Genomic DNA, 12,373 nt, shown 5'->3' on the forward strand with positions numbered 1-12,373 from the left:
TTTCTCCCAAGGTATGGAGCTCCGCGGGTAGCGGGTGAGTCTGCGGCGCTAATTCAACGTGTGTGGTGGATGGTAAAGTGCATCAAAATTCAGGATATAAGTCGTACATAAGAGTAATGTGCCCTTTTAGAGATCAAATTTTCTCCTAAGACGTGCGATATACGCAAAAAAAAATTAACGGAAGATAACCAATAAAATAAAACTAACTAACAAGTGTCAAGTTTAATGACCATTTTTTCCACATACAAATGAACCATAAGAAGGTTTCAGAAGACTGAACAAACATGGTTCAGTGATTTGGTTTTTCTCAGTTCTGTGTGCAGAGAATCCTTGATAATAAATTGATGATCTCATTTCCATAGTTAATTAGTTAAGCCTCAGGTTTGCCCGTAACAACTTAGCCCTCACGGGCCGCCAAAATGGCATAAATTCTTTCAATAGAGTGTTTACTTTCCACTCATAATCATTTAGAGGTAAGTTAAACAAAACTTTGTTTTAGTTACTTTTATTTTGAGCAAATGAAACTCGTCTCGACAGTTTTTCTTGCTACACTAAGCTTACGATTCTAATGAGTTCAAACATTTCTGTGTTTTGCGTTTACTGTCGTGAACATTTCGAGAGAAGAATCTCGATGGATTGTTGTTCGTCTTAGTGTGAAAAGAAAATTGAAGTTCGTATTATCGCTTTTATTTGTGTGTAGAATTAGCGCTCGTTTTAACTAACTGTTGAAAATTAACGTCGTAAGTTTAATTGGTTGACTGAATCTAAATGACAACAGGTTCCGGCTAGACATGTTTGCTTTTAAGATCGCTCTTCCTTGAATCTTACCTGATCGTTAACCGTTCCTTTAACTGGTTACAAAATATTTACCTTTCCCTTTCGGTTATGATTGAATTAATTTGAAAGCGGTTACCAGTGGTCTTATGTGCTGCACCCTAGAACTGACCTGGCAAAGCCCATGTTCGAGGTTCCTCATCCATATTGAACAGATTTAGAAAGTACAAGTTCAGGACCTCGTTATCCGACAACCGATCTAATCACCTTTGTTCAAAACCACCCTTGTTGAGTTGAAACGGAATCAATAACTCATGCTAAAATTAACATAATAGGATCACTGTCAAAAGGGAGATTACTAGAGTTCGACCATAACTTTCCTGTGAAGCTGACAAATACCACCATGAAAGGAAAAGCTAAGGAAAAAAAAGTTAAAATTTTGAGCTAACAGTGAGAAAAATGTTACCACAGCCCCTACAACTCCGGATTTCGCTGCCAAATGCTTTACCAGCTGACTCTCAGAAACAGCAAGATCAACTGACTAGGTTCATAACATGTCAAAACATGCCCTTTTCGCAACACTTCAAAACAAAGTGACTTTCTCAAATGTTTTACAACAGGTTGTTCTTTTTACAAATAAACGAGGAAGATATGCTTAGGGAAAGCTGGCTGGGTGCTGTGGTGCTTCTTGTGATATTTTGTGGTGAGTAATGTAACTGCAGTGAAAAGAAGTAATACATTTAAAAGCCAACCTACGTATAGTAGATCATGATTGCTCTTAGCATCATGTCTATCCTACAAGATAAGATCAGTTCGGTCTTTTTTCGTTCCTTGTTATCAGCGTCCTGTATGCCATGAAAAAGTTTAATCGAAGTGACCGGTGAAATTGATGCGATATTCAATTTTTTTCTTTTCTTAGTTGTTGGATTCGGCAACAAAGCACAAGGTACGTTTCCAAGTTTAATTAATTTGAATTTTAAGTGATGAAGAGGTTTGAAGCGGGAAGCTGTGCGTATCTCAGCTGAAATGTTTCTTAGAAAAACCACACAACCAGTAAAGATTTGTGCATGATATACGCTGTCGATTATTTAAATTCTCGACTTATTGCTTTACTTCCTGTTCAGAAACTACAATAAATGTATTACCGCACCGAGCATTGCTGGCTCACAACAAATACCGCGCAGTGCACCATTCTCCTGCTCTGAACTGGTCAGAAGGCCTAGCTGCAGAGGCACAAGCTCTTGCACAAAACTTAGCGACACAGAGCTCGCTCTCTGCAAGAAAAGATTCAGCTATGGACTTAGGTCAAAACTTGGCAAAACTGGCAGGTATATGACAAAATTTCATACGATACTCCAAGGAATGACATAATAATCTTTGATAGGCATGCTGCTGCAGCTGCATGCCATGCATGCACACTCCGATTTAATATCTCAGAGGCGTTTCTCATTTAAGTGACATCTTGGATTTTAAACTCTTTTATATACAAATTTATCTAACGTTCCTTTGTTAATAAAACACACCGATATTCAGGGTGGCCTATGTTTTTAAGAACAGGAAAACGTAACATTGCACGTGGTAAGATAGTTTTCAAAAATATTAATAAGAATTAGGCCCCTGAAGCGTAAAGAAAATCATAACCAATCATTGAAATGTTGTTTACCATCTATATCATGCTGCTGCAAAAATAGTTCCTTCAAAATCGTGTTATGAATGGCTGAGAAAAATTGTGCTTTATGTGATTCATTTAACTTCCCTCTCCCATCATAAAGGTTCCATGGCATGTGAGGATGCCGGAGAAATCGCAACAAACTTGTGGTACAGCCAGGCTAACAATTACAGCTACTCTGATCCAAGACTCAACGCAGACACTGACACTTTCACACAGGTTAAACAATCAGCATATTTACAACGTTCTTTGAATAATTTCTGGTAGCATGATAATTTGAAGAAGATTGTATTTCGAAACAAAAGGAAACTTAATCGCGAGGGTTTATAAGAGCAAAGTTAAATTTCACGAGGAGCCAGAGTGATCACGTGAAAAACAAGCAAACTGCCAGAAGGGAGAGAAAACGCGAGTGACCAAGTCACCATTGATTTTAGTTTTCGATGGAATTGGTTAAGAGTGAAAATTCCGGATCAATCAAAGAGCGAAGTAGAGCAAAAGCATTGCGGCTCGGGATGAAGCTTGACACTCAGCTGAAAATAGCTTTAATATTCATTAATCGTTGATTGTGATAGAAGGGAAATTTAATACTTTTTAGCTTTCACGTTGTAAAGACTATGTTTTGTGTAATCTTGTTCAAGGATGTTGTTAATTTTGACTCACAGGTTGTGTGGAAAGGCACACAAGAACTTGGAATTGGTTGCGCTAGAAGTTCCGCTGCACCTTCGGGACCTTTGTACGTAGTGGCTTTATATAAGCCAGCGGGAAATATCCCAAAGCTATTACGCAAGAATGTCTTTGAGCCGGGTCCTCGCGGAGATGATCCAGATGTGTACTCAACATTATTTAGACGTCAATTCGAAGGAAGTAAAAGCCTCAGAAAAGTCAAAAGCGTGGGGCGAATTCAACGGAAAAGCCGTCAACTTCGATTAATAACTTGACAGGAATAACCGAACGAGCTGCAATGAATACAATGCCAAGAAGGACATTATCTAAAATTTCTGAATTTAGAAAAAGCCGGGAGCTAACCTCGGTTTTATCAGGATTCTGTAGTTATTCGAACACGTTTCACATAGTTGACGTGAGAGTTTTTATCCCTCGATACTTTAACTCCAAATAAATAATGGACACGAATATATTTTTCTCTCTTAAAGATAAAAAAGTTAGCCTTCTTTTAAATTGCTGTATTACAACTGGACAGCTTCCTTTATTCCTATAACCAGAGGCAGTCGGTAAACTACATTTTCTATATTTTCACTAATTTTACGCTTCAATCAAAAGAAGTAAACGTTTCTCAAATATCATTAACTCTAAAAGTTATGAAAATGTCTACTAGAAGGTTATTCGTTTTGACCAAGTGAATAGACAGCATCAAACATTTCAGTGCCTTTGTTGCGGATATGCTGAAGAAACACCCTGATATAAGCAGTCATTTAAACTTGTACCATATTTTTTAAATCGTCTTTGGGACTGGTTTAATCTAAGAACACAAGAGTGTTCCTATAGCTTCACTTAACGTTGAAAACAATGCACAGCAACCTCAGGCCGAACATTATTCGGGGGTTATCAGACCTTAGAGATCTAAAGTTAACTTAAACTGGCAAATGTTCCCTTGACGTTAACAGGCGTGTCAATATTGATATTTACCAATGGATGATTCAGTACGACACATTTTGATTAGTTGCCGTAATACACAAAAGTATTCACCAAAGTCAATCAGAACAAAGGTAAATAGCAGAAGGGACCAATAAACTCAACAGGAAATTGGCGCCTACAACGCGTGCGTCGGACTGATTTGCAATAAGTTGCAGCTTTGCATAGCTTTAATTTAATTTGATCCGTTGAGTTATTCGGGAGGAAAAAGCAATCTTGAATTGTTTTCCACGCTGAATTTAACATTGCCCTAATACACTGTTTCATTAGTACATCACATTTATGACTACCATTTCTGTTACACAGGCAATTAAACATTAATAATCTAATTCATGCCTGCATAACGTCACTAGTCAGTTTTAGGAGCTATTTCGGCTCTTCAGTTATTGCGGGTGTCAGTTACTTCTGGTCCCTCTGGATCGCGGTGGTCACCGCAAAGTACACCTGCACAACGTGATCTGGTCTTTCTATAAATGTACCATGTCAAAGCAACAATAGGAACATAAGCCATGACTTGAATAACAATTTCCAACTGTGCTTTGTGCCTCTTTGAGATGTTATCGTTTTCAGTGGCCGTAGCAAGAACTGCCATTAAGGAGAGATTTAAGAGGAGGATGGTATCTGACTTGTTTTCCCAAGCATGCTTTGGGTCGGCCTCACCTCCTTGCTTAGATCGCTTATAGGGTTTCGCGTAGGTGAAGATGAACAGAACCGTAATACAGGTGACTTCTAGTAGGGACCTCTTTACAGGACCAGATGGGATATAAATGGAAATTACCAACACGACCAGGCGACAAACGAGGTAGAAAGCAGCAAAAGATCGATGTTGGTCTTTGAAACAGCTCTGAAGCACGTCAAAGAGTGGTTTAAAGCGATTCAAGTTGAACACCGGCTTGAGGAGACGTGTGAAGAATGGCCGGCACATCAGCACGAGTGGAAATGGGATTACGAAAAAGAACATAAACAAAATGGCGATGCTTCCGTAAATAGCGTGCTTGCCTTGGAAGAATTTCGTGCTGCCACTGCGGAACAACACTATGTTGTGGCCAAATACCACAGGGTTCAGAAGGCCTAAGCATGCTGATGTGATGCCAGTGTAACAAAGGACAAGGATGGTACAGATTGCACGGAAAGGGCCCCTCACTCTCCGACTAAAACACCAATTTGGATACTTTCCCACTAATTTGGCCAGAAAGACGACCACGAGCAAGGTGAGGACAGAAATGGTCAGATTAAAGAACAGCTTGTCTGCATAATCCAGATTAGATGAGAAGCAGAAGTGACTTCTTATCCGAAGGCGAGAGTTGAGAAAATTAATCAAGAAGAACATGAAATGGTCTCTGAAGACGAACCGCTCTCCAACGATTTGCCACATGACTTGGTAGGAATACAAGAAGCCATTAAGAAAACCGGAAAACCAATCCACATCCAGGAGCATTGCCACCTTAACAAAGATTAAAATTTCCACCAAGTAGACTGGAATAACCGCCAAAAAGCCATATTTTCGACATTTGTGGCAGTTTGAGTGCCCAAACACTACACTGAGTCCTGGTTTACATTTCCCACACAAAATACTGCCTGGTTCTCTGCTGTTATCGCACATTTGCTTGACATTAAAGACACACTCGTCTTGTGCAATTAAAGTCACATTATCCCGTGAACAGTTACAGAAACCTCGTGGACAAGGGTGAGTATAAAACGTTCCGTCCACCATACCACCCCAGTAACCGGCTTTAAGATAAACAGTCTTTCCGTTTTTGTCGCATCTCGAGATACCATCCAATTTATCCTGACAAACGCAGTTTCCTTCTTTTGGATAGAATCCGGGATTGCAAGGTTTAAGACAAGGCACCGGTATGACTTTCCTGAGTACTTGTCGTCCAATGTGTTGAAGAACAACATTGAATTTCCTTCCAATGTGTCCTCCAACTTTGAGGTAAGAGATCTTTCCATGGGTAAGAAAAAGCGACGAATCTGTTTGTAAATGAACTGAAGATGAATTATCTTCCTGCTGGCTAGAGCTTTTATTCATCAGGATTTTTATGATACCATTGACAGAATTATTTTTCTCGTCTCGAAGGTGAACAGTGGGGCTAAAAACCTCACCAGGCGAAACAGACCAGTCCTGCGCATTGTACATGATATCCACAGGGCTTGTGGCAATCTCTTTGGTATTTCTATTTGCTTTTGTTCGATGAAATCTTATAAACTTCCAGTCTAATACTGAGTTGTTTAAACGAGTTTCTCCCTGCATGCGGCATTTCTTAAGAGTAGTGGCGAAAACGGAATGTCCTGAGGAATCATCCGGAGCCTTATTCTGTTGAAAAATAACTTCCGTGTTCCACTGGTTGAAGCTTATTTGATCGTCTTCGTATGCAAAGAAGCAAATGTTCGGATTATTTTTACTTAAGCCGTAGCTTGTTCGTGGTGATCCAGGAGTCTGTATAAACATAGCTCCTCCTTTTTCCCAGCAAGAATTTTCCTTGAACAGAAGCCGAGATTCGTTCATCAATATTATTTGAGAATATCCGTACATTGCGATCGCTCCCCCAAGGACTCCTATATTTTCAACAAATTCGACATCGTCGTAAAGTTCTAATGTTCCCCCATCTAAGGCAAGGGCAGTAAAGGTGTTGTTCTTAATGATCGTTTTTCCTCGGAAGACAATCGATACACCGACGTTATAAATCGCCCCTTCCCCGATCTGAACATTTTCCTCCCGAATGTCAATTGCGTTGTTCTCCACTCGACTGTCTACAAATTCTACATGGAAAGGCACTTCAGGACCGATGTTTTCTCTGTTTTGATTAAACAGAAAAGTATCGATGGCCGAGCCCACAATCGCCTTGTTAGCAAACCAGTGGCAAGACTGAAAACTGAAAATTATTTTCCTGCTATTGAAATCTTGCTTGCATTTGCAGAAGATTGAGGAGCCATACACAGATACACCTCCTCCCCAATTTCCCTGGTTGCCCCTGAAGATAGAATCTACGAAACGAATTTTATTGTTTGGAACATAGACACCTTTTTCCCGCCAGTGGCCTACACGAGCCCCACCTCCAGCAGAATGTCCGATGTTACTTTGAAAAACGCTACTCTGAACGGTGAAGACGTTTTTGCTAGTGAGCTCAGAAAACTCAGCCTGCAGTCCCCCTCCCCAGTATGCCTGGTTGGCCAAAAATGTACAGTTCTGAATAAGCACCTTATTGCTTTTGGCTTTACCGACGAAAGATATTCCCAGACCACCTCCTCTGATACCTCTTCGCTGATCCAACGCGTGTCCTTGAAAATTGTCCTTGGGGGCCACTTCTCCAGAAATTCCGTTTCCAATAAAGCTACAGTTTGTGAATGTGTAACTGTTTCCTTGTATGTAAGATTCGTGACGAGCTCGCGTGACATTCACAAAAAACGGCTGATTTCGAGTGTACTTGTTCAAAGTCACGAAAACTCCACCAACAGAATTAATGTAACCAACTACCTCAAGGGTTTGTTTATTACTCGTTGATATGTTCCGTAAGGTATCTGCGCTGACTGTGTTATTCTCAAACACGCAGTTTGTCACGTTCAGCACTCCACCGATTTCGTAAAAATTGGCCCCATGACCTTTGGAACCAACTATGTCCACGTTTCGCATCCAAATGTTTCTACAGTAATCAAAGTGAACGGCGGTCTTGAACTTGATAACTACAGCGTTTTGCTTCGAAATAGCACTTTCATGCCATCCTCCACAACTGACCATTTTCAGATCTTGAAGAGTGATATTATCACTTAAGAGGAAAGCCACGCTCACATTGGGTTCGCATATGATTTTGGCTTGATAATTTGACTCTAATGTATCACTGTTTACCCCAATTAAGCTCAGATCTTCCACTTTCGTAAAAACCATACTCTTCCGAAGACTGTAAGTTCCTTTTTCAAGCAGCAAAGTTGTCGAGTTAAACCCGGAAGGCGACAACAGTTCGTAGACATGATCCAAAGTTTGACAGGGAACACTTTCGTTTCCACAAAACTTCGTGTCGCTACCTATAGCTGATGAGATGAACAATTTGGATTTTTCAGCAGCAGCTGTGCCTGGAAAAATGAACACCGTCAAGAAAACAATGATTAAATATATCATCGTGGGAGCGTTGATGTTTGAAGTATACATCTCTCTGTGGAATAAAATCACTCCAAAATCCATCTTAAATTTCCGGTCACGTGAAATTTGTGGAATTCTCAGAAAGCAAAGCGGAAAACGGAAACATTTTAGTTTAATCAAGAATATCCTGACTTTTCATGAATGTTAAAATCGACTTTGTTCCATTCCGAAAGATTTTGGATCCATATTCGAGTCGCCCTCTGGCATCGTGTATTTCTCTTGCCTATTTTTCATCGCACATGATTCCCTTCCCCCTCGTATTTCCGGTCTTTCAAGAGAGCTGTTGCAGCATTATTTCTGGAGAGGAATTGAATTATTTATTCATTTTTCTTAATATCCCCTTTTTATCTTTCAAAATCAGTCCCGCGGGTTTTATGATATCCCTCGAGTATAGTATAGTATACTTACAGAGAAACCCCTCTCCCTCAAGGGCGCGAGACAAGCCTATAGGGATTTGTTTTGTAACTTGGGGTGACTTTTTTCAGTATTGTTTTCTTTCATCCTTTTCTCACTGAGTGAAGAGGAAAAAGGTGCTGTTTTTTGTCTCAGTTCAGACAGTTTTACAACGAAATTTACCAATTTTTATTATCTCATTACAATGAAATATCCATCTTTCTTACATCTACCTAAGTTCTTCCTAACCATTCAATATTTGTAATCGGTGCGGTGTTTTCTCAGCTGGGATCGTAAATTATTTAAGCAGGTGTCTGGGTGACAATGTTGCTATGGAAGAAGTCAACAACTTTCAAGGTTGAAGGCCTGTTTAAAACCCACAGTTAAGGTTTTAAAATTCCGATTTACGGATTGTACGACGAGAGCTCTCCTGAGTGGGTTAGAAAGCTTTGAATCAGCTAGCAATAACCGTTGATATAAATTGTTTAGAGAGGACAAAAATTCCACCTATGTTTGAGACGTCGGGAGACTTTTCATGCATGCGTAATTGACGTCATCCGGGATTGTTACCAAAACAGTACGTGGCGCGACCGTGATGCATACTCTTTCTGAACTCAGTCGTGCAAACCTTATTACCTAATACAATCGTGGCGATCTGACTAACAGTGTGGAGAATAACGCCGGTATTTCGTCATTCAGTTCGTTATTCTGATTTGTAAGGTCGTGGAGCGTCAAGTAACGCTTTGCTTCGTTAAAAGACTTTTCTAGAACAAGCGATCACTACTACTCTCTTTCGAAAGCTGAAGTCAAACATGGACGGTGGTGGAGGCGATTCGTTTGATCCATGTGAGTGTATATGCAGCCACGAAGGTGCAATGCGAAGACTTATTTCTTTGGTAAGTACTAATTATTTTTTTTTGTTATAGCTTGATCTAGTAAATATGTTTCTTTCTCGTGAGTTAAATTTTGTTCGCAAGGTATGTTAAATCTTGTGTGCTGAGATGTCCGGTTCATCTTTGCAGCTGAGATCCTCTCAGAGTTATTGTACAGATAACCAGTGCTTGCAAGAATGTAAGTTATCCTTTTTTTCTTGCTTGGGCTATTTGGGAATGAATAATGTATTTTAGAATCTCGACAAGGGCGATTGATTTCAGAAAAGGTCTGGTCGCTTGATGATTTATCTGCGAATTGGTAGCTCTTAACACTCGTTGACATACACGGAATAACGGTGTACAAGCAAGCAAACGAAGGAACAGTGTTTGTCATGATTATTCGGTGAACTACAAGTTTTAAAATGTAAAGTTGTGATAAATTTATGTGCCCAAACCCTAAGAAGCAAGTGAATTGCTGTTGTCTTTACCCTTCGTCCTTGAGCTTCAATATGTTTTGAATTCTTCTGATAACAATTTGAAGCCGTTAGTGTTTTTCAAGGTAAATTAATTATTTATGGAAAATAAAGTCTCCTAAAAAGTTGGAAGTCAAGGGTCATTTCCAAACATTTTCTATTTGAGGAATCTGTCCACTGATATGCAAAACCATTGTTACTAAACGTTCAAAGTGGAAATGTTTTCTAGTTGGAATTTTAAACTCTCACGTGATGTGCGTGTGCGAATAGAATTTTTAAATATAAGTATAATTTTTCAATATCGCAAAGTATCTATGAGTTAGAGGATATCTCAAATTACCTAGTAATTATGCAGATGAGAAACATTAAGTTTCCATTCAAACAACTAAGTGGTCCCAACTTAAAATTATAGTGGAGCTATATTCATTTGGCTTCTATAAGTTGTTTCTCCTCTCATTTAGTTGTTCTATTTTATGATTAATTATAATTTATCATTAGTTTGTGATCCATAGTACTTATTTTTGTTCTAAGTTTGGTTTTCTTGTATGCCACGCAGTACCAGGCCCACAGGGAAATGATACTGGAGGAGACAGTCACACTGCATTCTATATTATGATAGCCTGGTTGATTATTGCTTTTGTCTTGTATCTACTCAGGTAATAACTTCAGGTTTTATGTCTTAATGCATGATGAGAGTAATGTAATTTTTACATTACTTCCAGCTACATTTAGTCAATGTGTGAGAAGCAGAAAAATTGCATCATTAGTGGTGGTTGACCTACAAAAATCCAGTTTATAAGCAAACAAGATAGACTTGCATCAATGTAAATTGTTTTATCATTACTAAGGGGCATGATTACTTGTTTTCAGACCCCAGAGTATGAGACAAGGTCCAGAGAAACCAAGTCGCAGTGACGTAAGTTGAATAGTTAGCATTATACTCTATCAATCAACACCAAAAAAATTTACCCCAATTGATTTTCCCATCATGTCCACCCTGATGAAAGCATTATTTTAAAATTTCATCTAAGATAAGGGAGAGTTTAGCTTTTGTTACAGGAGGGGCATGTTTGTTCATAAGGTTGTACTAGAGAACACTGTAAAGTTTATATCTCATGCAGCACACTGTAAGCTGTTCATAAAAAAATTTTCCTTGGGGGAAAAAGATGCTCCTATTTTTGTCCTTGGACTTCATCTGTTCCTTGAAGCTTACATTTCTCCTTGAGCTTGACATTTAGAAAACTGTTTGCATCTCGAAACACATGTTCACAGACAAATTTGGGGTCAAATGGAGACTACTGTTTTTATATCTGTAATGGAAAGGTATTTTGATGTGTCTTTACAAGTTGTTCAAGTTATTGATTAAAATATATTTTCCAAATTTGTTAGGATCAGGGTCTAAGGTTAGGTGGTATTAGCGTTCAATTACTTTTTGGTTGTCAATACCCCATACTTTCCAGGTATCCCTTTACACCTCTATTAGCTGAAGAATATACATAATCTTGAGATATTTTCTACCCCAAATCAGAAAATGGGTGCACTCTGTCTGGTAATTTGGTTCTTATGACGACTGAAATCATACTTCAAAAGAAAACAGGCACAGATTGGAACTGGATTGAATTTTGGTTCTTATGTGGCACCAAGGGTTATCTTTCTCTCTCTTTTTTTTCAATTGTTGCAATTTTTATCTTTATTCTCATCATTTTCAGAGAGATCCTGGCCCTCAACCTCCAGCACCTTCTGTGCATTAAATGGACCACACTCATTGACCTCTGATAACAAGGATTGACTTGTTACCATTTAGTGACATTAATATTGGCAATTAGATTAGGCATAAACATGTAGTAAGCAAGATAATGTACAGGATGTGTTATTACCTTCAGTCAGATGAATTGTAAACTCAAGTTCTGTGTCTGAGAAGTGGGATTAAGGTTCATATTTAGTGATCCAAAGCACAATCTGTTATTAGCTGCAAGTTAAATGCTAAACAATTCTCTGAATATTTGTAAATAAGTGTTCCCCTCCTTAATGCAAGCCCAAGATGCATTTATTTAAATATGGGGACTGCTCAAGGTCATTGCGTTAGTTTGAGTGAATCATTTTGTAGTTTCCTAGTTCCATAAGATGTGAATAGATGATAGATTGGATTGATAATTCTTTAGAAGTACTGAATTTTGTTTTGTGTATCATAGGGGGGGAATTGGACAGTACTTTGGGTAGGAGTGCAATATTATTGAAACTCTTGAAGAAACTTTAGAGGTTTATCCAAATGTTAAATGGTTTGTTTACTCAACTTGTTCCTCATGCTAATCAATGCACAAAAGCAAGGATTCATGGGGATTTTTGAACCAGTCATTGAACAGTACATGAATAAAAAGGAGGAATTGGTGGGAGGTTTGAAACA

The 12,373-nt window shown here is 38.8% G+C and overlaps 3 protein-coding genes across 3 annotated transcripts in view; 2 read left to right on the forward strand and 1 right to left on the reverse strand.

The window, feature by feature from the left end:
- Nucleotides 1–343: 343 nt before the first annotated feature.
- Nucleotides 344–4,422, forward strand: LOC149035967 (Golgi-associated plant pathogenesis-related protein 1-like). Its single transcript, XM_089188571.1, has 6 exons — nt 344–473; nt 1,395–1,477; nt 1,694–1,720; nt 1,899–2,102; nt 2,547–2,662; nt 3,106–4,422. The coding sequence occupies exons 2-6, from the start codon at nt 1,426–1,428 to the stop codon at nt 3,379–3,381; spliced, it is 675 nt and encodes a 224-aa protein (XP_089044697.1). The 5' UTR covers nt 344–473; nt 1,395–1,425; the 3' UTR covers nt 3,382–4,422.
- Nucleotides 3,613–8,265, reverse strand: LOC149035968 (uncharacterized). The gene has a single exon (XM_089188570.1). The coding sequence runs from the start codon at nt 8,238–8,240 to the stop codon at nt 4,473–4,475; it is 3,768 nt and encodes a 1,255-aa protein (XP_089044696.1). The 5' UTR covers nt 8,241–8,265; the 3' UTR covers nt 3,613–4,472.
- A 958-nt stretch (nt 8,266–9,223) lies between these two features.
- LOC149035969 (small integral membrane protein 14-like) overlaps nt 9,224–12,373 on the forward strand; it is a 3,578-nt gene continuing 428 nt past the window's right edge. The window contains exons 1-5 of the mRNA XM_089190236.1: nt 9,224–9,520; nt 9,647–9,695; nt 10,526–10,625; nt 10,840–10,885; nt 11,679–12,373. The exon at nt 11,679–12,373 is cut by the window's right edge and continues 428 nt beyond it. Coding sequence (XP_089046362.1) covers nt 9,437–9,520; nt 9,647–9,695; nt 10,526–10,625; nt 10,840–10,885; nt 11,679–11,720 — 321 coding nt within the window. The 5' untranslated portion in view covers nt 9,224–9,436 and the 3' untranslated portion in view covers nt 11,721–12,373. The remainder of the gene's footprint in view (nt 9,521–9,646; nt 9,696–10,525; nt 10,626–10,839; nt 10,886–11,678) is intronic.

Source organism: Pocillopora damicornis, chromosome 12, assembly GCF_964200805.1.
Source record: "Pocillopora damicornis chromosome 12, jaPocDami1.2, whole genome shotgun sequence".
NCBI lineage: Eukaryota > Metazoa > Cnidaria > Anthozoa > Scleractinia > Pocilloporidae > Pocillopora > Pocillopora damicornis.

What these genes read in the sequence shown, in the direction of transcription:
- LOC149035967 (XM_089188571.1), top strand. Translation starts at nt 1,426, where the DNA reads ATGCTTAGGGAAAGCTGGCTGGGTGCTGTGGTGCTTCTTGTGATATTT. An exon ending in ATTCGGCAACAAAGCACAAG is followed by an intron (nt 1,721 to 1,898) that starts GTACGTTTCCAA and finishes CTTCCTGTTCAG; the next exon opens with AAACTACAATAAATGTATTA. An exon ending in AAACTTGGCAAAACTGGCAG is followed by an intron (nt 2,103 to 2,546) that starts GTATATGACAAA and finishes CCCATCATAAAG; the next exon opens with GTTCCATGGCATGTGAGGAT.
- LOC149035968 (XM_089188570.1), bottom strand. Translation starts at nt 8,240, where the DNA reads ATGTATACTTCAAACATCAACGCTCCCACGATGATATATTTAATCATT.